General features: G+C 38.1%; 3 protein-coding genes across 5 annotated transcripts in view; 2 read left to right on the top strand and 1 right to left on the bottom strand.

The window, feature by feature from the left end:
- The window catches only part of LOC136828945 (sodium-coupled monocarboxylate transporter 1-like), a 116385-nt gene extending 105874 nt beyond the window's left edge, over positions 1-10511 (top strand). For all 3 annotated transcript variants that reach the window (XM_067087329.1, XM_067087330.1, XM_067087328.1), the window contains 8 exons: positions 1806-1960; positions 2429-2569; positions 3053-3277; positions 4782-4900; positions 5831-5988; positions 7135-7358; positions 8427-8527; positions 9185-10511. In XM_067087329.1, coding sequence (XP_066943430.1) covers positions 1806-1960; positions 2429-2569; positions 3053-3277; positions 4782-4900; positions 5831-5988; positions 7135-7358; positions 8427-8527; positions 9185-9441 — 1380 coding nt within the window. In that variant the 3' untranslated portion in view covers positions 9442-10511. The remainder of the gene's footprint in view (positions 1-1805; positions 1961-2428; positions 2570-3052; positions 3278-4781; positions 4901-5830; positions 5989-7134; positions 7359-8426; positions 8528-9184) is intronic.
- LOC136828943 (uncharacterized) overlaps positions 1-20960 on the bottom strand; it is a 149124-nt gene extending 128164 nt beyond the window's left edge. Inside the window, exons 1-2 of the transcript XR_010850259.1 lie at positions 20748-20960; positions 13556-13654 (exon numbers count right to left, since the gene is read on the bottom strand). The gene's annotated coding sequence lies outside the window, so the exon portion shown is untranslated. The remainder of the gene's footprint in view (positions 1-13555; positions 13655-20747) is intronic.
- Positions 16053-25218, top strand: LOC136828946 (uncharacterized). Its single transcript, XM_067087331.1, has 4 exons — positions 16053-16192; positions 19130-19332; positions 19686-19841; positions 24710-25218. Exons 2-4 carry the CDS (start codon positions 19279-19281, stop codon positions 25157-25159), a joined length of 660 nt encoding a protein of 219 aa, XP_066943432.1. The 5' UTR covers positions 16053-16192; positions 19130-19278; the 3' UTR covers positions 25160-25218.
- Positions 25219-26031: the final 813 nt, after the last annotated feature.

Genomic DNA, 26031 nt, shown 5'->3' with positions numbered 1-26031 from the left:
AAAAACGCTTCCCTTCACCTCACACTGTCCTTTTCCGATAGGAATATTGGCCAGTTGCTGACCAACATCGCTGAGCCTGAAAAGCGAATTATAAGAATAGAAAAGATCCTGTCTAAGATAAATTCGCAGAGTACAGCCATCCTTTTTCAATTAGACCTGTCTGAAAGAGGGTCTGCTCCCCCATATATTATTATTATTATTACTATTTGTAGTGGACGATTCAGCCATCATAGTTCAGACATTATTAGGATCTCAATGCAAATTATTAGCGACTTCTCAATTTGGGTTCGTCATCCAATTTTTTTAACAGCTTCAAAAAGAGTAACACTAAGATTTAGAGGAGAGTAAGCTGCCGATATTACTAACCAATGAAACACAACATTATCATCATTCAGGAGGTATTAGGGCTTGCCCACAGATCACTGTCACTGGAAGAATGCAGACATGTTTGTACAGAATACATTAATTTTATAGCCAAGTAAGAGAAGGTCAGTCGTACCGGGTAATAAAACTGTCTCTTTCCATGATTTATATCACAGTTATCTCGACCTCTTCTTCTTCTTCTTCTTCGTTTGCCTCTACGTCATCTGAACTTCTGCATCTTATTGTCCTTTTACACCTGTTACTGAAGCTTTCCATTGCTTATCCAAACTTCTTTTTGTCTACATTCTTAGCCGAATTTCTCTTTTCAAGGTGTTTGTCACAACTTCTTTTACCCCACCTTGTTATTCCAACTTTCTTTTTCTACTGGTGTTAACTTTTGTCTACTTCATATATTTCTACCTTAACTTCTCATACTCCTGTGGCATCTCAACTTCTTTCTGTGTGTTCAAACTTCTTGTCTATCACTGTTGCCGTGAGTTCCTCATTCTCCTTCCTGTACGTCACTCTTATCGGGACTGTTCTTCCTTTCTGTGTGTGAGTATGTTACCGGAATTTCTCCTTTTTCTCAATTTCATCAAAAAACTTTCTGTATTTGTCATCTGAACTTTTTTCTTCTATTATTATTATTATTATTATTATTATTATTATTATTATTATTATTATTATTATTATTATTATTCAGAAGGTGAACCCTATTCATATGGAACAAGCCCACCAAAGGGGCCACTGACTTGAAATTCAAGCTTCCAAAGAATATGGTGTTCATTAGGAAGAAAGAGAAGGTAAAAAGAAAAAACAGAAAGAAGAGATCCCACTTAATAAAAAGAAAAATAAGTTGATGAATTAATAAATAGATAAAAATGTATTAAGATTCAAGAAGAATAGCATTAGGGTAGTAATGCTAGCATCTTCGCTTGAACTTCTGAAGTTCCAATTGCACGACTTCCTCTGGGAGACTGTTGCACAGTCCCACGGTGTGAGGAATAAACTAAGACCTCTGGAACTGAGAAGTTCGACAGCGAGGCTAAACAATTACTGCATATTGGTGCTTCTGCTGTTCAGCGAAATCTGGTTCCTCTCGGCAGGGAAAGGGGATCAAGAATCTATTCTGAATATGAAAGGCCTCTGTTGAAATACAGGGATCAGCTGTGATTCTGACAGGTCTCTGTTGAAATACAGGGATCAGCTGTGATTCTGAAAGGCCTCTGTTGAAATACACGGATCAGCTGTGACTCTGAAAGGTCTCTGTTGAAATACAACTTATGAAAAAAGTGGCAAACAAGAGACCATCCGTCGATGGTCCAAGTCATAACTGCTGATATTTTTTATATGAAAATCATCTGAGTTTCTCCTTCAAAGTTTGTCAAATCTGAACTGCGAATTCATTTGCCTCAAATTCTTCTCTCTTCTTCTTCTTCCAGGGAGGAGTGAAAGCAGTCGTGTACGCGGACGCCTTCCAGGCTCTGGTCATGGTCGCTGGAGTCCTGGCTATCGTCATCCAGGGGTCACTGACGATGGGAGGGCTGGACAAGATCTGGGACGTCGCGTACCACGGTGACAGGATCGAATTCTTCAAGTAAGAACAATTAAATGTGGGGATTTTTCTTTCAATTTTTTTTATATGCATGTACATGAGTACATGTGTTTGGTCATGTGCATTTGTGAGAGTATATAAAAAAAATAAAACAAGGAATTTCATTCGGAGGTAAATGTAATAAATAATGAAAATTCCAATAAAGGAAAATTAATTTGATGACAAAATATAAGTTTTCTAATTTACTTCTCCAAACATGTAGATATTGTTTATGTTTACTTACAAAAAAAAAAAGGGTTGTATTTAGGAATCATGAAAGTATTGTCAGAAAGTAGGATGTTTTCTCCAAAGTACTACTTGTAAAACCATCAGACATTTAAAATCCAAAAATATTTACCCGGAGGAAAAAAAAACCGAAGCAATATAATAAATGAGAGTTCTTTAACCTCCGCCGAATGAAAAAGGTTTGAGTAAGCAACAATTGAATTTTCCCAATTGCCTCCCCAACAGCTTCAATCTCGATCCGTACCAGAGACACAGCTTTCTGTTGTGTGTCACATTCGGCCTCTTCTTCTCCCTGAGTACCTACGGCGTCAACCAGAGTCAGACACAAAGGTTCTTCAGTACTGGCTCCGTCCAGCAGGCACAGTGGTAAGTAGTGAGGAGGCGAAATTGAATTTAGCTGTATTATGTTCTGCTGGCGTACCTTGGAGGCGAAATTGAGTTTCTGTACTAGGCTATGTTCTGCTGACGTGATTACACCAATATTTTCCTATGGGAAGTTACGCCAGAGACATCATCAATAAAGATTAGGCAAAGACTGTCGACAGCGTCTTGAGAAATCTGGCAAAATTCAGTAGAGTCTATTTTATCACATTTTGAGAACTGTTAATCAGCTCAGTGGTCTGGTAAAACTAAGGTATACTTAACTTTGGCAGATTCTTTTTGTTCCCTTTTCTGGTAACTTTCCCAAACGGCACGGGAAGAAAGAAAATGAAGTCATTATTAAAGTTTTCTACTTTCATTCGCTGAAGCGGAAGATGGACTCTCTCTTAGACAGAAAATGATTCTTCCAGTCAATGTTCTCACCGCAACACCACCTCCATTTGTCAGCACCTTTTTTTCATGTCGCAGGGTCTTGTACTACGCCGCCCTGGGAATGGTGTTGCTCAAGGCATTCATCAACCTGGCCGGCCTCGTCATGTACGCCTACTTCAAGGATTGCGATCCCATCACCAGTCCTACGAACAAGGTGACAGATCCGTCAGTGGTGGTGGTCGTCTATGTGCTCTACGTCCTCACGAAGATCCCGGGAATGTCCGGCGTATTCGTGGCTGCCATCTACGCGGCTGTGCTCAGGTAATCAACGTTCCATTCGCGTTGTTGGTCTTAACTTTACATTCTCAGTTTTGGCTCAGACTTTTTACCATCAGGTCTTACTGAAATCTGACTGAAAGGTCTACATAGAATAGAATATAGAATTTAGGCCAATGGCCAAGAGCTGGGACCTAAGACTATGAGGTCATTCAGCGCTGCAAGGGAAACTGACAGTCAGTAAGTAGGTTTGAACGGTGTAACAGGAGCAAAACCTCGTAACTGCACTAAGATACAAATTTTAGAGGGGGTGGAAAGTCAAATGGAAGAAAGACAATATGAACGGAGGTACAGTAAAAGGAATGAGAGAGGTTGCAGCTAGGGGCCGAAGGGACGCTGCAAAGACCCTTAAGTAATGCCTACAGTGTACCACGTGAGATGCACTGACAGCACTAACCCCCTAAGGAGAAGGTCCCCCGTAGAATCCTGATTATTTGATCCAGTGGATTATGACATTTCCCAATCTTAAAGTTTAAAGAATATTCTCTGGCATGGTGATATCATTACTGTCCAACGCACTGGCAGATCCAGAAAAAATTTCATGGATATATATATCAAATACAAGGGAGCCCATAGAAATGCCAAAATGTGGAAAATAAAGGCTATATTTCAGAGACCAATCTGTCTCTCTCCTCAGGCAAATTGATTCACCATTTGCCTGAGGAGAGAGACAGTTCGGTCTCTGAAATATAGCCTTTAGTTTCCACATTTTGGCATTTCTATGGGCTCCCTTATATTTGATGGAATTCTGTTTTAACAGAAAATATTTCAGTCATATATATATATATATATATATATATATGCATACAGTATATAATCATTAAAGATTATTGTTATTTTTTCTCAAAATATTATTTCTATAAAAGATTTTTTTTCCCATTTTATGTTATTATCATCTAAATCTTCAATACTATTATTCTGTTATTATTTTTCATGGGGGGGCACGTGCCCAGGTGGCCCCCCACCTGCCTGGATCCGCTGGTGGTCCAATGGAATGATTTTCCTTCTATCATTCAAAAACTAAACGTTAGAACGTGTCCAAATTGAAGACATTTCCTAATCTTTATCAAGAGTAATGAAGAGTTATCGATTTTAGAATTTTCCGTTTTATTGTTGGTTACTTTAATCTTCATCTAAAAATCTTTTAATCTTTGCAAAACGACGCTGCCTGAAGCAATGGGTTTTGGGCTTCCATGATAATCCACTTGCTTCGTTTTGGCTCACTAAATAATGGCACCATGGTCAAGCATTTGGGTTCTCATAAAAGTAAAATATATATTTTCTGTTTTACAGTACAGATATATTAAAATTAAGAAGTTCAGCTCCTCTACCCGCGGATGCTTTCTAATGACAAACTTCAAAAATGCTTAGTAATCGTGAGGCCGTTTACATATTCTTACGTTTTCCTCCCAGCACCTTTCCCTTACCCCCATGTTTCCTGTGTTATATTATTACAGACATTGACATTTCCTTGTATTTTCATGGACAGTTCGGTGTCAACCCAGCTGAATTCCATGACTGCTTTGCTCTGGGAAGATTTCCTGAAGGAAATTCGTAGGCTGGCCAACTATTCTGAGGTCAAGAAAGGCGCTCTTCAGAAGGTCATAGGTAAGGCATTTCTCTCTCTCTCTCTCTCTCTCTCTCTCTCTCTGTATTCTCATAACTTTATTTTTGCAAGTTTTGACAATTTCACTCCCATTCTTTTGTATTTTTTTAGTTAATTACTTTATATACCGTTAAAGCATTACATAATATTCACTAATTTACTTCATTTTAACATTTTCAATCATTATAACGTACTCATCTAATGGATAAAACAGTCTACTATACATCTATATATATATATATATATATATATATATATATATATATATATATATATATATATATATATATATATATATATAACCTAAGGCCTTAATTCTTCACTAGAAATCCATTCAAGAAACCTAGCGTCATTTTACTGACACCTAAAACACAAATGTTCATTATGCTTTTGACCTTCATTCGTTCAAATCGTCACATAATTCAGACGGAAGGTTACATGCAAGCAACTCGGTCGATATTGCTTTTGAAAGAACACCATATTCCTTCTTCTCAGGATGCTATTATACACGTCAACTAAATATGATTTTAGACATACATGCCAAGAACTGGGGTAACTAAGGCCATTCAGCGCTGACACGGAAATTGACATGAAAAAAGGTTTGAAAGGTGTAACAGCTACACTACGAATCGGTTGTCAGGAGAGTGTTGAGGAAAGTAAGATGGAAGAAAATGAATATGAACGGAGGTAGAGTGGCCGAGTACTTCACGATAAATTCTTGGACAGCTTACGTAACCTTAAACCGTCCGTGGCTTGCCCAAGGCATTTCCAGAAAGCAATGAGAATGCCCGAATGAAAATGATCACTCGATGTTTCTCCTCCAAAACAGATTCTCGTTGCTTTCGTCAAATGCATCATGTTTTGAACTAACTTCACTTTATTGTGTAATCGATTGATTTCTAAATATTAAAATTTACTTCTTTTTTATGTAGTGTTCCTCTCCGGAATCCTGGGTATCGTCCTAGGCCTACTTGTCTCCCAGATGGGCAATTCTTTCCTCCGGACTCTGTTTGCAATCAACGGAGCCCTTTCGGGACCTCTGATCGGCCTATTCCTTGTAGCTGTCTACTTGCCCTGGATAAACGTCAAGGTACGTAGATCCCTTAAGTGGTCATTTACTTTTAATTCTGCTGGCACCATGAATATTAATGATCAGATATTACTTTTATTTACGAATAAATCTCCTGAGAGAGGAGGGGCGTCTGAGCGAGACAGGCGCATGCGCACTTCCACGCAGGTTGTGCCGTTCTCGTCCGAGTCACCCACAGATGACTTTCTCTTTACGGAAACACCTGTCATATAAGCTATTACCACCGCAATTGTATTTTTTATTCGTTTACTTTTTTATGTCTATTTTTTTCTCATATTTTCCCTTTTTCACATGAAGCAGCACAAAATTCTACTAGAAAATATTGGCCAGACATGATCACGATTCCATTGGTCGAATTATAAATCTTTTTATTATAAAGGCTATTGCTGAGCCTATACATCTAATTCCATATGTGGTTAATTTTCATCATCATCATCACACTTTCGCCGTCAGATCTTCATGAAATTTGATCTGAGGTACCCCGTGGTACTCTGTTTGATTCACTAGATTTTAACATAAACTTAGCTTCAAGAATCGAAACCTGATACAAATACCTCAACAGAATCGTAGCCAAAAATATTACCTCAAACATAATTTTGATATTTTATTTGCCCAACAACTTTCACCCATGTGTCACCTGAAACCTGGAGGGTCCTGTGGTGTAATTTCTGATTTCCTAGTTTTCTGAGAAAAGGTAAAACCAGAAATGACGCTTGACTGAAACGTTTGATCTGAAATGCTTTTGTGAAAACTGAAGCAAAAAATATTATGGAATTGTAATGTAAGAGGTTGACAAGTGGCTCAGATGACTAAGACCAGATTTCGATTTATTTTCACAGAATGTTGAATAAGTTCTAACCAGGAGAAATGACCTTTGGAGAAAATCGGAGTATGCTCAGGCATGGTGTGCATTAAGTTGCAAGGGTAGTGAAAATTATATCTAGTATTATATTCTGCTGTAACATAATCACTGTTCTGCGTTTCCGTGGTCTGTTTATTCTGTAGTACTGCCTCCAAAACGTGTTCATTTTTTTTACGTTTTGAATTCCTGTATCTTATTCGTCTTTAGAACTACTTCATCTGGTGTCTTCTTCTCATGATGCGTCATTATTTGCTGACCGTGTATTTTTTTTTTTTTTTTTCCAGGGAGCCTCTGTCGGTTTCATCACCTCCATCTTCCTCAACATCTGGATCGCCGTCGGGCAGCTCTTCACCCAGACGCAGGCGCCGTTCCTGCCCTTGTCGCGGGACGGCTGCCCTACCCCAGCCCCCCCGGTCAATGCCACGACACCTGCACCAATTATGACCTCAGTTTCGAGCATCCTTGACGACACAGCGACCGTGGAGACGCCCATCATGAGTGGCAGCGAGTAAGTATTGAGAGAGTGGGAAAACATTAAAGAAAACGAACTTGGGAAAACATTAAAGAAAACGAACTTGGGAAAACAATAAAGAAAACGCAACTTGAAGCTATTCCAGCTATTTTCCTTTCTACGCAAGCATTTATTCTTTTTTTTTTTCTATTAGTATTATTTCAAGAAACTATTCTTTTTGAAACGAGGGAACCTTCGCCATGAAATCTTGACAGTCCGAACCATCTGGAATGGAATGGAATATGAAATTTAGACTTGAAGCCACGCACTGGAATCCGAGGGATTATCCGAGCCATCTGCATCTCACAAATTTTCTGTTGCTCATTCATTACGACTGAGAAAATGATATGAATGTAATATTTTGGATCAAGAAATCGCCGTATAAGAGACTCTCTCAAGTTGATCTGCTTTGAATTGTTAAAATACACATGACAATACTGAACTGAATCGAACTTTCTCGAGACCTTGAAACGTCTCTGTTTCATCACTTTTGAAAGAAATATCTCGACGACAGCTTTGTCGTATGTCGAGCAATCTATCTGCCTTTCGGTGAAGGCGGAGGTATGCCATAGAGATTTTTAATAGAGAATCCATCGTTCTCTCGTGAGCATAATAGTGACTACATAATATATACTTAATAATTCCGAGCATCTGCTGCTGAATACTTTCCCATTCTCGAATTTATACCAAGAATTTGTTTCGATTTACTTTTAAATTTGCCTTCAAATTCCAAGCATTTCTCATACCTTCTTTTCCACGTGCAACGAAATTCCGAAAATTTCCTGAAATTCTAAGATTTTTCCATGTATCCGTTAAATAGACACTGCACTATCATTTTATCAGGAATAGTGGTGGTTTTTGTTCTATGTCAGCTCACCTTCGAACAATTACAGCTATAATTTTGACTTTTTCGCGTAGGCCTAGCCATATTAAGACAGAGTTTAATGTCTTCTAACGCTTTCAGCTTCATACATTATGTGAGACAAAACATTCACAAACCAACCACTCAACCAACTTCAATATTAACAATAAACCCTTTCAACTACGTCTTTATTTTCCTTTCAGGAGTTCAGATCACAGCATCTACGCCCTCTCCTACTGCCTGAACTCGCTTTGGGGAACTCTCATGTGCATCATCGTCGCCATTATAGTTACGGCTGTCACAGGTAAGGAAGTGTCTCTCTGTTTGTGCATGCATTCATTTATTTGCTGTGGCCAGATTTCTACAGGAGTAGAGCCCTGTTCTGAGAGAGAGCAGAAAACGCCTGTGATCTTCAATCTGTTGTACAGTACCTTGGCCGAACTTAGGCCTTCCATTTAGGACGCCTACCAATTACCATAAAATTCGAAACATCTGGCAAGAGGTTAGAGAAAAAGGTGTCAAAATATAGATGGTTTACTGGCTACCAATAACTGTCAAATGAGCGATAATAAACTTGATAAGACCCGTGAAATCGAGCAAATGTTGAGGTTATTGTAAAAGGGAGTTCAACCCACAAATAACACGTCAAAATAACTTAGTCTAAATAAATAAAGAACGGAATATTTGCATTATCTCATATTCTTTTCTTCGAGGGTTACTGAAACTAAACCACATGAAGAGATGAGCTCTATTAAAAAGAATCTTATACCTGGGAGATTTGACCATGAAACAACAAGAACCCCTTAAAGAAATATATATACAGCTAATTTTGAAAAAGAGACTTGGAGTTCCCACGGGGCCAAGGAAACTTTAGTGTTTGTAAGTGGCAAAATATATTGAAAAAATTGGAAAGAAAAAATCTTCATTCTGTACAAATCACCTGATGTCGTTTCATATTTAGGTACAAACGCTCCAGAGGATGTCGACAAGTCCTTAGTCTCTACGAAGTCGTGGTCTCTGTTCGAGAAGACGCCCTCTCTGCAGGGACGAGAACCTCTGGTCAAGACCTTCCTGAGGAGGTCGTCCTCTCGCATCCCGCGAAACGAAGGCACCAAAAGAGACGCAGAGAGTCCCGACGAAAAGGAGCCCTTGCCTGGACCGATAGACCTACAGGACGCCAAGAACGCGGACGACAGCGACTGCAGAGGAGCCGTCTGAGGGCGCGGTTGTCGTTTCAGGTGTTTGGTTTCGTGAGAGAGAGAGTCGTACAAAGAAAGGTGCTTGGGAGGAGTGAGAAAGCGGCCTCCACTGACAGTTCTTTTCTTTAGGACAGGCTTCTGGATGTCAGAGCAGGAATCGCCGTCCAGTACTGGGGCGGATAAGAGAACACAGATTCATTTTACCCTGATATTACATTCTCTAAAAGTGAGATTAATTTAAGGTTTTTCTAAAAGTGCTACGGACGCAGCTGAATGGTTGTTGTGGGGGTTTTCTACTGAGCTGAGAGCTCTCGACCGACGGTGGAATATTTCCCGGTGAAGAAAGACCACAACTCGCAGAAAACGAGTTGTAAACTGATGTGACAGCTGACACCAGGCAACGAACCACAGCGTGACCAAAATCACTGTCTGTCGAAAATTGTAAACACAGATTATTTAAATTGAAAGTGACTATACTGCGAATCTGTCCAGATTCATTTGTGCTGAAAAGAATGAGTCATGTTTAATGGTGCTATTTGTGTATGGTTAACTGCTGTAGATACTTAGGTTAAGAAATTCGATGACGATATTTCCGCGTCTATGTAATATGCTGTACTTTACGTGAACTGTGAGTCGATGTATCAATGGAGTCCATTATTCCCTCTTGCCAATACATTCTAGTATTGATTCCCGAAGTCCAACATCCTCCGCTTCTCTTCATTTCCAAATTCCTGTTCTCTCCTTAACGCTACCGATGAATATCTCGTAGATATTCATGTAAACAGAACGTTTATTTTTCGTAGTGGTGTCTAATGGAAAGATAGCCCATATATCCGGGGAAAGTGACGTGGGTGATCATTTTCTTGACATGAAAGCAGTGTCCGAATTGCAGTATTCCTGTCTCCCGCGCGATAAATATGGGTTTTGAGAAACTTTAAATCACTGCGTGGCACTAACGGATCCAGGAGTGGGGGGCGGGGCAGCTGGTCACGTGCCCCCCACAAAAAAATTACAAAATAATAATACAGAAGTTTTAGATAACATGAGAAATATAAAAATGGGAAAAGATCTATTACAGAAATAAGAAAATTTTGAGAAAATAAATAATTATAAACGTATATATACATATACGTATATATATATATATATATATATATATATATATATATATATATATATATATATATATATATATATATGTACAGTATGTATATGACAATTGGTGGGGACAACGCCCCCCCTAGAAATTTTTCTGGACCCGCTAATGCTGCGTGGCTTCTTGCAAGAGGGAGCGAATCTTATTTAAATACTTCCACATGTTGCACATGTTCACTATAATGGGGGTTTCCATTGTCCAAAAATTCACTATAATGGGAGTTTTCAATAATATCTATATGATGATTTATTCCTATCTTCACAAATACTCATTAATTTTTTTGTATGAATATGTGTCGTTTCATCATTTCTATGAACGTTGCTAATTGTGCCGTTGCATTTGCAAAATCCTTTAAGCAGCGTCCTTAAATCTAGATCAGTCTCCGAGTATTTAAGAAGAGAAATGGAGGAATATATTATATATATATATATATATATATATATATATATATATATATATATATATATACATACATTTATATATATATATATATATATATATATATATATAATATATATATATATATATATACATACATTTATATATATATATATATATATATATATATATATATATATATATATATATATATATATAGCCTATATATATAATATATATATATATCTCAAATCGTCCGATTAGAAGATATTACTTTGTCACAAATGAAAAGAATTTGTCTCAGTAGTTAGAGAACAAATGTGATAAATGTGTCTCATCAGTATTGTTAAAGAAATCATATATATATATATATATATATATATATATATATATAATATATATATATATATATATATATATATATATATATATATTATATATATATATATAAACTTCTGACTCACATCAGGATCGAAAGGCACTCAGGTTCCAACGTCTTTTATGACCTGTATGGCCTAGTGGGCAGCGCCCTTGCCTTCAATTGAAAGACCTGGGTTCGATCCCGATGAGAGTCAGAAATTTATTTCTGTTCTACCCGCGATTGTGTGTTGATTATTTCTATATATAATATATATATAATATATGTATATATATATATATATATATATATATATATATATATATATATATATATATATATATAATTTCCCGTGTGTATGTGTGTTACACGGTCGAGAAATTCTTTATTCATTGTAAAAGAAAATCTTTTTTTTAAATATTATTCCGTCTTCAGCCGTTAAAAGTATTTATTTAGATGTTTCAGTTGGTCGTTACAGTATATATGTTTGTGTTACAAAGCGAGAAAGAACATTTTTGTTGTCTTAAATTTAAACTTGCCTGAGAAAACTTAGCTACGGCAAAAATTTCAATAGCAAACACAATGTTTATTTGTTCAGAGTATTTAAGATTGACGCACTGTCTTCTTCTTCTTTTTTTTTTAAATCTATTTTTGTATGATTTGTACTTACATTGATACTCAGAGCCTAGGCACTAGTCTCTAGCCGAGAGGACCAATCAGTTCTCACAGAGCATTTCTGCTTGGCGGACTTGTTTTCCCCCTTCATTCACGAGAGAAAGTTATTATTATTATTATTCTAGTCTTGACTAATCAATTGTAAACAGAGCAACACTGATGAACAGTCTTGGAAACAATTTCAGGACCTTTATTTCCCCCACTCTACATCTTTTCGTAGTTTACGGACGAACATGGCTGTCCAGTATGAAATGCGTCTGTAGGTGATGTACTTATCTATTTCTTATGTGAGATCCATCAATATTCATCAATAAAAGGTATCGTGTACGAAGAGTTGTTTTCGTCGTTCACCTTTACACCAGTTCCCATGGAAGAGTATGGATTGGTCGACTGTTTAACTTGGCGTCGTAAGGACTGTGGTCCTCGACGTCTGAAGGATCATGGCTCCCAGTAAACAATGATCAGTATTACCTGTTCAGTCCACAGTCATTATCACAGGCATACGTTATGTTTACTCAGACGAAGAAGTAAAGTGAAAATTCGTTAAAGTCCTTTAAATATGTATCATCGACAACTGGCTGATCCACAAGAGGAGCGAACGTCAGCGAGCATCTTCATCAGTTTAATAAGACCTTATCCACGGCTAGGTTTGTCAGCTTCATACCCATGGTTAGTAGGCACATCTATCTGCCCCTAAAGTGACACACCCCTTGCTCTTTTTATTCTTCATTTACCCTGCACTCAAAGTTGGACGTTGGTGTCACGTTGCTCATACAGCAGTGTTGTGGTGCTGAACACTTGGGGTTCAGGAACTGTTGCCAGGCTACTTAAGCACCAAGACCCACTGTCGTCTACCGGTGCATATGTTCGAATGGTAGGTGACTTTTGCCTTCTTTTCAATTTTCAATTTCATCTTGCATCATATTTCTCTTCACTTATCCCTGAAACTGTCTTTTCACAAATGAAACTGTCTTTTCACAAATGAATATTCTATTTTATGGAAATGTACTGAAAAGTTCCTGGAGAATCTGGTTTCGTTCCAGAGATCATGAACACATTTTAAGTGATAACACAGCATCCTTAATGTGTAAATTGTTTGAAATAAGAGATTCTTTACTGGTTATTAAATCAGACTTTAACTTTATCAGATTTCAAAGCTAATAACGTTTTCTAGAATACAAGCAATTTTAAAAGGCCGCTGAATGCTGCAGATTTACTTGCGTTACCAAATTCAAAGCTTTATCAAAGGCTGAAAGATTATCGCCTGAAAATGTTTCACATCTAAGAAAGGCAACCTACTATAAGCAGCTAAAATGTCTATTGAAATCCATACCTTTTCACACAACTGAACTCAGGGAAGAACCAAATTCAATCCTATTAATCTCCCAAGGACTATTTATGGCACGCCTGCAAACCCATTATTTGTAATTCTAGGGTGAACCCTCCCGTCCTTTAGTCTAGAGGTACCGCACGTCAAACCAAGGAGGTTGAGAAGCCGTGAAATGAGCAACAGCATTAGAAATCAGAAAATGAAAATTTCCCATGCAACACAGGGAAGCCATTTACCTGCGTCCACAAAGAACCACTGAAGCGTAGTGTGGCTGAATCTCTGATGATCCAGTGAGTAGGTCTAAGAAAGGTACAGAACGTTGAGATCCAGATGTTCTGAAAAAGAAACGGCAAAAGAAGAAGTTAGTGATAAGGTCAATTTCACTTGAACAGAATTTATGAAACACGAAATAACATAAAAATCAGGCTATGGACTTACACAAACATAAACACTTAAACACAAAACGTTAACGGGTCATCCAAAATTTCTAAAAGAAAGTATCTGAAATAAGCCAAAGACTTCACTAGAAAAACGGTCAGCTCCACAACGGCGAAACTTGGAGACCTAAACGCCAGAGAGAGGCAAATCTAAGTAAAAACTCTACTACACAAGAACCGGAAACTCATGATTGATTGACTGGTTTATAGATTTTAGGCATACACGCCAAGCAATGGGGCAACTAAGGCCATTCGGCGCTTAAACGGAAATTGACAGTGAAAAAGTTTGAAAGGTGTAACAGGAGGAAAACCTCGCAGTAGCACTGAGTAAATTGTTAGGAGAGGGTGGAAAGTACGAAGGCAGAAAGAGAATATGAACGGAGGTACGGTAAAATGAATGAACGAGGTTGCAGCTAGGGGCCGAAGGGACGCTGCAAAGAACCCTAAGTAATGCCTACACTCCACCGCATGAGGTGCACTGACGGCACTAACAACTTCCTTTGATGCTTTCTTTAAATTTGGTAATCGCTCCGTTCATTTGGTTTCAGAAAGTATTCACACGATTTTCAAGTTCATTCTCTGTCAGAGCCTTATATATATATATATATATATATATATATATATATATATATATATATATATATATATATATATATATATATATATATATATATATATATATATATATATATATATATATGACTGTGAAATATTTTCTGTTAAAAGAGAATTCCATCAAATATAAGGGAGCCCACAGAAACGCCAAATTGTGGAAAATAAAGGCTACATTTCAGATACCAAGCTGTCTCTCTCCTCAGGCAAATAGTGAATGAGAAAAGGTTACAGAAAAGCGGTGTTTATATGTGTTAGGAGCCTTTTATAATACACAAACATACACATTATATATATATATATATATATATATATATATATATATATATATATATATATATATATATATGTGTGTGTATATTGAATGGCAGTGTACGCGTGACACCTACCAATTCAAGACGTCACTGTTCCAATTTCCTGCATCTCTTCATTACCTTCAAATGTCAAACACTGAGGGAACAAACAAAAATCGATGCTATGTTGCTCCTTAGATTTGCATCCGACGATATGCACTAAATATATAGAGTAATAATAGCGATGATTTACGTCGGTTCCTTCAAAGTTTAATCTTGAAGAAGATTTCAAACTGGAAATGTGTTGCCTTTAATTGATACGTGGTCACTTGTGCATTGGCATTCAAAACGAAACTGGCCAAGATAAAGACTACTTAAAGATATGTATATATATATATACATATATATATATATATATATATATATATATATATATATATATATATATATATGTGTGTGTGTGTGTGTGTGTTTATATATATACATATATATATATATATACAGATATAGGCCTATGCGCCTAAAAAATTAATGAAAGACTAAAATAAGATGATCACACAAATCAGCAGGCTGAATAAGACGAGGAATCAAATACTCTGAAAAGGCAAGTGAACGTAAGATTAAATATAAGTCTAATATTACAGTATATCTAAAAGATCTTGCAGATTTATGAATAAGGATTTACGAAGACTATTAGGAGTCAGATGGGAGGACAAGGTTAGAAATACCATAAGGGAAATTATGGAAGTTCAATATGTAGAGGAGAAAACGATGAAAAGCAGACGAAGATAGCTTGGATGTGTTCTTCGCACAATGCAGGGAGAACATTATGTGACAGCATCAGCTTGGACTCCTGTGGGCACCAGAAGAGTTCGAAGGCTGGAAGACCTAGACCTACTTATATAAGAGCTACGAGAAGGAAGGCTGGGGATGAATGGAGACTTGTGGAAGATAAAGCACAGGAAAGACGAGCTGCGGAATTCCAGAAGAGGCCTTTTGCGTCACATGGAGGTGAAGTTGGTAACGCAAGAAGGAAGATGAAAGACCTGGAAACGGCTAGAGAGATGGGGAGAAAGAGGTACCGGAATGGAAGGGTCCCTTGATATTCCTGTTATGCATAGGTATATACGTGTATGTATATATGAGCGTATGTGTATGTGTAGGGAGAGGGCGAGCGAGAGACACCTCATTAGAGTCACTCGGCCAAATGATCTATTTCGTCTTCATGTGGCAACATAACCGTTTTATCGGTTGTTGATATTCAGCCCGTAATGGTGCATTCTCGTCTAACAACATTCAAACGATTTACGTTTCATTTTCTGGTGCATTTCCTTGAGGTCTTCCTCCTTATCGCTCTCTTATCACCTTGTCTTATCGCACCAAAACGCTCCGAACAAAACCTCGCGTCATGTTCTGCGGCAATCGGTGCCTCCTTCCCAGTTCGCTTTGGCAGTGTCAGTGAATCGAAGGGAACTTGCTTCAACCTTTTTTAAATTTCACATTATAACGCCGATGGTTGACCTTCATCCACGTACGTTTTTTCCGTTTGTTCCAAGTTTCTTTTCTATCTATAACAAAGAGATTAACCAAACAGGGAACTGAAAAATCAAACATTGTAAAATTATCATACAGTCTCGCAGAAGGAAGCTCTACCACGGGCCGTGTCGCCTCTTTACAGCTAGCAGTGGATTGATCAGATATCTATGTGCATTGTTCATTTACACAAATTTTATTATGACTGGATTCATAATTTGGTGCTTGTTCTCATTCAGTGTATTGTATGTTTAAAAAAATGGTTCGATTTTTACCTTCAGAAATGCTAGATCTCTTTTCTTTTAAAAGTCTACAAAATATATGTGGAAAGTACTTAAAATTAACATATATGAAGATGGCAAATGATCAGACTGTATACTAATGATTTGACAGTACATTGGCCTAAACAGTTATCAATCTACTGATAAGGGCAGTACAGATATGAGGAATTTTCTTATATACAAACCCCGTCCCTCCAAGAGCTTCATAAAATTCTCTTCCAAAGAAGTTTGGTCATATTGGCAGGCAAAAGCACAACCTGCACAAATGGGTCTTTGATGGCAATGGATTGAGGATGGCCGGGAGCCTTATCCCTCATTAACAGGCCTTTGAAAGGCAGGCCTTACTTCTCTAAGTAACTCCTGACTTTGGGGATAAAGCATTCATGGAACCATTAAGCACATGTCAACAGAATAGCAGTGATCCAAGCTTCTGTGTTGTGACAAGAAGCCTCTTTTTTTTTTCATTCTTAACAACGCAGGCATTTTTCGCCGGAAGATACCCCAGGCTTTATCATAAGGCCAGCTGCATTGCCACATACCACTAGAGTCACCAATTCCTTCAATGTTTTAAAGCCTGACACCTGCTTTGCACTTTGGTGGATGTAAGTGCTGCTAGGCCTTTTATTCCAGAACGGTCCAGTTTCATCACAACTGAAAGCCTACTTGGGATTGTAGCTTTCATCTTTGAACACTGTAGGAAACGTGTTGGCGGCTTCTTTGTTGGCAGATGCCACTGTTATAATTTAATGTTTTTAAGGTCTAATCGATACTTAAATTAATTTAAATATCCCGTACCAGCCGCAAACGGCTTGGTTCCCTCTTTAATATCAACCTTACTGCTGAAATGCTCATACAGGGACAAGACCTTCCTCTGTGATATGTTTCCATCGATAAGGACTCTCTTCTTTGTCAAGTCCTCTGTCCATCACTTAGTGCTTTTTCCGTTTTTACCCACACTTTTGTTGTGCTCAGGATCTACTCAAGTATCACCCTCAGCCTCCCTATGCAGCTTTTCACTCCAAACTTGGTTCATATGTAGCATTCTGTGGCATATTTCCTGTGCAGTCTATGCGATGGAATCTTTGCGCTCTATCTTTGCTTTGATACAAAACAGCTCTTATAATAGACGTGCAATGGCTCCAAAGTACTGTAAGTGTTTCTAGTGGCAGCGAGAGCAAGCCCTATAGAGTCCATGATGTGCCTACTTTAGCTGAAAAGGTGAAAATGTTAGATGCGATGCAGCAGAAGGGAAACCTTTTGCCAGGACTGCTAAGAAAAAGAAGAAGAACGAATCATCGATTTGCCCATTCCTTAAGTATAAGGAAAGCATTCGTGATAGATCTGCTACTGTGCCCGCAAGTGCAAAAGCGAGTTCCACAGTGCTGCCCTAGCGTAGTGGAGCAATTTAGGCATATTCCGCAGAATCCTTTCAAACTTCCATTGACCTCAGTAAAGAATCCGGTGGCCCTCTTGTGGTCACTTGCGGGGTACTGTACATTCTACAGGCGCTCCGTTAAAAAGCACATTTTATATACAATTATGTTTGTGCAAGCTAGGCTATGTGGGATGAGAGAAGACTTCGAGTGCATCACCTTGCCTAGTCATAATACAGTATATACTCGTCTACTGATTAGAAACATTGTTCAGATGTACACTTAATTCCATTATCCTTTTCCCGTTCATTGACTGTAATTTCCTAAATATTTGTCATCAGCAATACATAAAAGAAATATACAATTTCAAATCACATGTGATTTTAGTTGAAGTTTCTTTTAAAAACTGATTTTCTACTTTTTTGAAATAACTGCATGAAGCATCGTTCATTCCCCCGTCTTGTTGGTAACCCTTTTGCACCGAATGAGAAGTAAGTAGAATTTTTAGAAGTAACAGTTAATTTGGATCAATTTCCGAGTTGTTGATTCCCGACTATAATCATTCACATCTTTAAATAACAAGACTCTTCCAAGTAAAGGATAAATCAGCCACTCTGAGTATGACGGTACAGCCTCACGGTCTAAAATGAACGTCGACGATATTCAATATCTCGAAATTTGTGATAAATGATTATTCTGTAACTGTGTGTATAGACATTAAGTATGAAAGTTTGCGCATACGTGTTAACTAATTATATCATCAGTCGCTTGACTGCACCTAATTAGATAAAACAGCACTGATAACCATATGTAACAATAACCGAGATTAAATATGATTCATTTTTGGAGATACTGCTAGACCGCGTGACTGACGAAGCCACTGAGCAAACATTACGTATAGTTGAAACGTACCGTGAATGCTATCATCTGCAAGCCTATAGCACTAGCGTTCCACTGTTTAGCAGACCAGACCTACCAGGTAGGCAAAAGACCCGTACTACAAGCATTAGGACAAAGCGACAGAATTTTGCGCACACCGTCTGTTCATATATCTGTCTGCCTGTCCTCAACGTATCACTAAACGCTATTGTTAGATTACAATGAAATTGTGTTAAGGGGTAGGCACTCAAGATTATGCAGTTCAGAGTTCAATATTCCGAGTTCGATAAGTGTAAACGTCAATCATCTGTTGGGTATTTGTCAACGGAGTGCGTGGTATGAAAGACTTTGATATTCTCCCTACTCTTCCTACAAACTGACTCATGTATTTTTCTCTCGCAGGTTCAACTAGCATAAAAGAAACTCACCGGAGCTTTTTATTGCTGAAAACCTACCGTCAGAAGGTCGGTCTTAGATTAAGTCCTTTGCAAACCATCTGAATCAGAGTCTCAGAAGATTTGAAGGAAGAAGACGAAAGGAATTCAACAAAAATGGACGTGAATAACCTGAGACATCCCTCGGCCTTCCTGAAGGTGGTTGAAATAGTAAGTATCATATTCGTTTTGTGGTGTTCATGGGAGTACTTTGCCTTCGTAACAGTAATAATGATGCCACCTTTAACGTGGTCATCGTTACTCGTAATTCCAATGCCGGGGACTTCAGAGCTATCTTTCACAAAAAATTAAAAATAATGAATGAGAATAAGTCCACGAATAATGCCTCGGTACGCTTTCCCCTTACAGTTTTAACAGTTGAAAAATGAGTGCCATGAAGAAAAACATCCATAAGAATCTTACAGCTTGCGAGAAATTTGTTACACTCAAACACGCATGCAAACAAACACACACACACACACAATGTATCGAGACGTGATATATATACACATTTTACCTTCCAGGTCATTCTCATCATTATCATGGCGCTGTACTTCAGCCAATTCTCTGTTGCGTGGATGAACTACGCGACAAGCGTCTTCGTCGGGTGTTTCCTCAACGCCTTAGTTTTGTTGGTTCTCAGATTGCTGGGTTACAACCAAATACAAAATACACCACTGGTAAGGCAATGTTTTCCGGGTTTAAGATAATGCATTTGGTATCTGCACTGATGTTCTTCTTTTCTGGTCAACCGTAAAAAGTGAGACTTATGTACCAGCATTTTAGGTTACTTTCCCCCTCTTTGATTACCATAAAATATACCAGCATTCAGTGTTAACTTATGTCCATTCTCAATCAGTAAGCTTCTTTTTAAAAGTACTTAAGGCTAGGCTGAATCTATTTTTCTTTACCACCCCGTGTATCATATACACCAGCACTCGCTGTTAAATCATCTCTCAGATTGACAAATGAAGGTATACGATACCTCACGTTAATTGGGGGTGTCCGGGGAAACAGGGCTCCCAACCAGGTCAGGGCACGGCATTCTAGGATAGGTTAGGCTACTGGGAGGTTAGGTTAGGATGAATCCTTATTTAAACATGGATGTTCTGTTATTATTAGGCCTAAGTACCTACATACGAGGTTAAATATTGTTTCCCTTGCATACTATCATGAGATTGTCTTTATTACCAGCACATTCAAGCCTCGACCATTTTCTTAATTTTAATGTTTATCATAATGTTACGTTGCACATAAAACTTTCAATGCAGAGCTTTCCGAAGATGTATACCAATTAATAAATAAGGGCCCATGAAATTCAACAGCGAACCCATTTTCACACATCGATGGCTATTGAGCTTTTAAATTTCGGACGTGCTGATCTGCCAATGCGACAGGCTGGCAAGCAATCTTATTACCAGGCCACACTACATACAAGGTCTAGATTACATACATATCTTACCGCGATCGTACGAGTTTACTGCCGGCTAAACAATACACAAGCTATTTTACTGTGAAGAACACTGTTGTATATTGAGACACTAAACACCGACAAATAGGATTAATGAAGTATTCCACAAACTTACCAGCAAGTTGTTGGCGTTGCAGTAAATTTGGTAGTCTCACACACACAACATCCCTGAATTGTGTAATTACACGCTAAAAATAATCCATGCCACTTATTTAAACAGTGAAAATAATCCAAGTTGCGTTATGATCTTGACATTGAGCTGCCATCACCGAAACACACACACACACAGTACGTACACCACACACTATCGGTTCTACACTGCTTAATCACGTGGGAATTCAAGTCTTTCATTCATTGCGATTTTCAAAGCCAAAGAAACAAATGCTTTGATTGGATACTGTCATGTGGGGTGGAATTTGTTGACCAATAGTAAGGCAGCGTTACAGTGACGTAGCCAGGCCACCAAAGTTTTTTAAATGCTTAGTGGACTCAATGATGGACAATACAAAGATCGTGGTTCTTTGACTTCTATTAGTGTGATATTAAAGAGAGAAAGGGAATACCGTACAAAGAACCATACAGAGGTCTAGACTCATCATGCATTGAATTACCCAGGTTAAATTCCCTCGCTACAGTTAGACTAACCATACATATAAAAAACTCATTAGCAGCATATAATTGTTTTACGGTACAGAGAGCATGGAAATATTGAAAATCAACGGATTATCCTGCAAAATAATGAACAAGGAAAAACCAAAGGTATGGCAAGCTCTTTTACTAACACAGGCTATAGGCTATGTCAACGCTACAGGTGGCAAAATACAATTGAAAACAAGAAAATACAATACACATAGATATATGGAATTAATAAATGGCATTTATATATAAACATTAAAACTTCCTTATCGCAAAAATCAAAAGAATGGCTGGCTAACGGTTAAGACCGACAGTATTATATAGTGTACTGCAATTGGGAACAAGGAGTCAGCCAGCATACTATAACTGCTCATGCGCAGTTTGAGCCGTATGCTACCTTATACGGTAATAATTGTTTTCGTAATACAAGACTTGCAAAGCCTCGACCGCAGTTTTTCGTTTGATAAGGGCCAGTAATGAAAATTATCCTTGATCATATAGAAAGAAAATAAAGGTTTTTAAAGATTTTCAGTAAACGAGGGTAACGGAGTATGATAAACATGGAATAAATCCCCAGCTCTTTTCACGGGTTAGTCGATCATTTTTAACCCACGTATTTTAGCAAAATGTAACCATTTTTATTTTTGTTCCGCAATTTACTTAGGTGGTCACCTTGAAAGCGTATAATTCAGACGTTACCTTCGACTACTAATGTCCTACGAAAACAAATCTCTGTGTTAGACAACAGCAGGAATTTGGATAGGGAGTAAAATTAAGTAAATGAGATAATCATAATTTATCAAGCAAACGGCTAAAGTCCAAAGTTTAGGCTATTGGTAGTGTTATTATGGCAAAATGCTTTTTTTATAGACACTGTCGAATCAAAATTCTAGATATAGGTAAAGCTGAAGTTGTACAGCAATTCAGCTGAGAGTTGAGAAAGACAAGGAAAAGTAATCCCACATTAACTTAACACTCCAATGTCTAGTCACCCACATCCCCCTGCACGACAGAAACAGGTTGCGCAGGAGAGAGATTTTAAAGTCAAAATGTTCCATTTTATAACTCGGCCGTTCTGTTAAAACTGTTACAAACGTGTCCCTCGTCCAGTGCGCCCTAAATAATGACGTAACAAAAATGCTACATTGATTATGAATTCACAAGCTATTTAAATCCCGTTCTACAGACTTGAATGGGATTTTGAAGAGTTTGGGTAATGTTACTTTTTTATAAATGCAAAAAAAAAAAAAATTAGACAAAGTAACAGAAATCGAATTGAAAAGTAACATTATATTATAGCAAGGAAGGACTAAACTGAGATTTGTGAGATTAAGAGACAGAGAAATTATTATAGCTACTTTTATATTTATATACATCAACACGCATACACACTCAACACATGTATAAATATGTATAAACACACACGCGCATATATGCAGTATATATATACGTATAAATATTTGTTGGGTTTGTATGTGTTAGTATGTAAGCAAGTAAAAAATGCTCCTAAGTTTCTTCGGCGCAATCGAGTTTTCTGCACAGCTTATAATGCTGTATGAACAGCGGCCCATGAAGCTTTCAGCCACGGCTCGGTGGTGGCCTATCTTATAGCGTTGCCAGACGCACGATTATAGCTAAATTTAACCTTAAATAAAATAAAAACTACTGGGGCTAGATGGCTGCAATTTGGTATGCTTGATGAGTGGAGGGTGGATGATCAACATACCAATTTGCATCCCTCTAGCCTCAGTGGTTTTCAAGATCTGAGGGCGGACAGAAAAAGTGCGGACGGACAGACAAGTAGCCATCTCACTAGTTTTCTTTTACAGAATTATAATCATTTCTGAATTTCACACATTTCATACTATTACCGGGAATTTAAGTACACACACATATATATATGTGTGTGTGCGTAGGCCTATACATAAAGACATTATATATATATATATATATATATATATATATATATATATATATATATATATTATATAAATATGTGTGTGTGTTTGTATGTATGTATGATGTATACAGTTCACCTTTTAACTACTATTTTGGCATTCAAAGCCAAACCAGTCACACCTCATCGCTTATTCCTGTTTTCAATTTCATTGCATCAAAATCTACCTCGAACTGCGTGAGACTTCCGTTTTAGTTTGATAAATCTTTTATATTTTGTTGTGGAACTTCCCTTATGGATATCCACGTATGTGTGTACAACTGTTACACATGATCTTGATGTGTGTTAATGTCAACATAATACTTGTGGTTTATCACTGTGATTGGCGTTCACCCTATTAAGTGATTTCATTTCAAACAGAATGGCATCTTTACTTTACTTAACGGTGTTTGATTACGATTTCTCCGATTTGTGTAAGGTAACAAATTCATATTCACGTATACATCTTCCCTTTATATACTTGTGTAAATATATATGTATATGTATATAATGTATTGATAACCGGTACTTCAGTTGAGATCACCAATGTTGACCGTTTTCACTTCGTCTGCCGTTTACTTGCGAAAACACGGCACGACAAGAGAATTAGCTCTATCGGTAGCAACAAGAAACAGAAAGTCCAGTGCCGGCTGTTCACCATTTTCCAGGAATCTGGGAATACTGAGAAATCTTCGTTCGTTCAGAAAGCTTTGTTTATCATAATCCTGGTCAAAAAGAGGATGCAGTTTGAAACTACGTGTTAGGTTCTGTGAGAAGCTTTTGAACTTTACCCCCTGCTTTGCTTGAGCCAAGCGTGTTCTTCCATTGCGGTGGATCTCAGCAGACAGCTGACACATGCTTTGCAAGCTACGATGCAAGCAACGAATAAATACTTGACACTTGACTCAAGCAGCTGATAATACCATCTCGGGGGTAAGCCAGAGATGAAGACTTACATTTCCGCCCAGGACCCGCCCAAGTGGGTGCTGGCTGCCGCGAATGTGGGTTGTATTTCAGTCTGTCACTTGTGTAGGAATAGTTCCTCTGGCTTTCGTGATCCGCTCCCAGCGCGCAGCTAATAATTTCGGTCTAACTTTGGCAAGTAAGTGATATCATGATTTATTTGTTGATGATTACAAGATACGGAATTTTCTAGAGCACTTCGCTATCCAGAGCTGATTCTGGAAAGTCATCGTGTGATTTTATGTGTTAAAATCTAGAGAATCTACGTTTTGCAAAACCGCTCATTTCAGGCTGGAAGCAAGTCTTGATTAGCTGAACCGTCAACGGATTGCGTGAATAAGAAATTTATCACCTCACATAACACATTCAAAATTCCTTAAAATTCCGTATCTTGTCCCACTTGATTATACAGCGTCCTGTTTTGTCTTACAATGATTAAACTCTGTAAATATCGAACGAATGATATATCCTTATAATGATACCTCAACAAAGAGCAAAATTACGCCACCTTCGAGTCTGACAGATCTTTCTCACCCCCGCAGGAGCTGATGTTCTATGTTTACTATGTAGTCTCCCTCTTCATCTCCGCCATCCTGCTGTTCTCTACGGGAAACGGGCCATTCATAGCCGCTGGGTTTTTCTGTCTGTTCATAATGCTTGTTTACTTCGCCGACTGGTACTACGCATTCATCGGCCTAAATGGACACCCTCCCCAGCTGTCCCTCCCAGGACAGAGATCCGCCCAGCAAGCTCCGTCTTCCCAGAGTCACCAGAGCAACGACAGAGAGCCCCGTGTTGGCTTGTCATTCCAGTCGGGGTATCAGCAGCATGTGACTGACAGTGTTGATGCCGGGCTCCCACCAAGAGAGGACATCTTCCATACTAATCCCACGTATCCGTCAACGATGAATTATCCTCCCATCGATATCGGAGCGGAATTACCAACGATGTTCACGGTGAATGTGCATACTCCCACGCATCCCCAGCCTTAAAAGTTTTTTTTTTTTTTTCAAGACGCTATGCGCTCAGTATTGCTGAACCTCATTCACCCCATACTCCCTGCATTTGTCCCCTACAGTGCTAATTCCAAAGGCACCTCTAATAATGGTCCGTGCATTTTATCCCACCATTCATTCTTACAGACTGGAAAGACCTTACTACAGTAAACATCAATTACATTTGGTTTTGAAGCTCATTCGTTCTTGTTTAGGAAACAATTTCCTGGATGTACTGCACGTTCTGTCTTGAAGCCACTTCTTTCTAGTTTTAAAATATATGCGTTATGATGGAAACACTAATTCATTTCTCCAGTTCAAAGGTATTCTCGTACCCAACTCATTCACGAGCTCAGTCCTCAGTGATTTTCCAAGAGTGTAAGGGGTGTAAGCCACTTCGTCTTATCAAGTACTTATGTGTTATAATTTGATCTATTATTTTTTTTAAACGCTCTTGATTCAATGAATGTTTCTTAGACGACGTCTAGCTCATTCCCCGGCTTAATTTTACTATTTGCTCTTTCAGTGTGCATTCTATAATTATCCAAAGTCAAATTTACCCCTCATCATCATGCACAGAACGTTTCTCTTATTTTAATGAAGGTACGAGTTGAATGATTATAAGAAATTCCTTTGTAACCAACTCAGTACCTGGTTGTGGCAAATAAAATGGAAAAGACGATTAGATGCTACGAATACTTATTACCCTTTCCTGGTGACATTTGTCAAGGTGTTTTACTTTAATGTGTTACAAATCAACATTCACGAAGCGAAAGGTTAAGCTGTATCCAGGTGCAAAAGCTTTGGCTAAAGGCCAGAATGGGGATAACTTGCACTGCAGCTACCTTAATAAGGTGCAGTTCCACTGA

The sequence above is a fragment of the Macrobrachium rosenbergii genome, chromosome 43 (assembly GCF_040412425.1).
Source record: "Macrobrachium rosenbergii isolate ZJJX-2024 chromosome 43, ASM4041242v1, whole genome shotgun sequence".
NCBI lineage: Eukaryota > Metazoa > Arthropoda > Malacostraca > Decapoda > Palaemonidae > Macrobrachium > Macrobrachium rosenbergii.
Note: the sequence above shows the minus strand (reverse complement) of the source record. Positions and strands in the feature narration are given on the sequence as shown.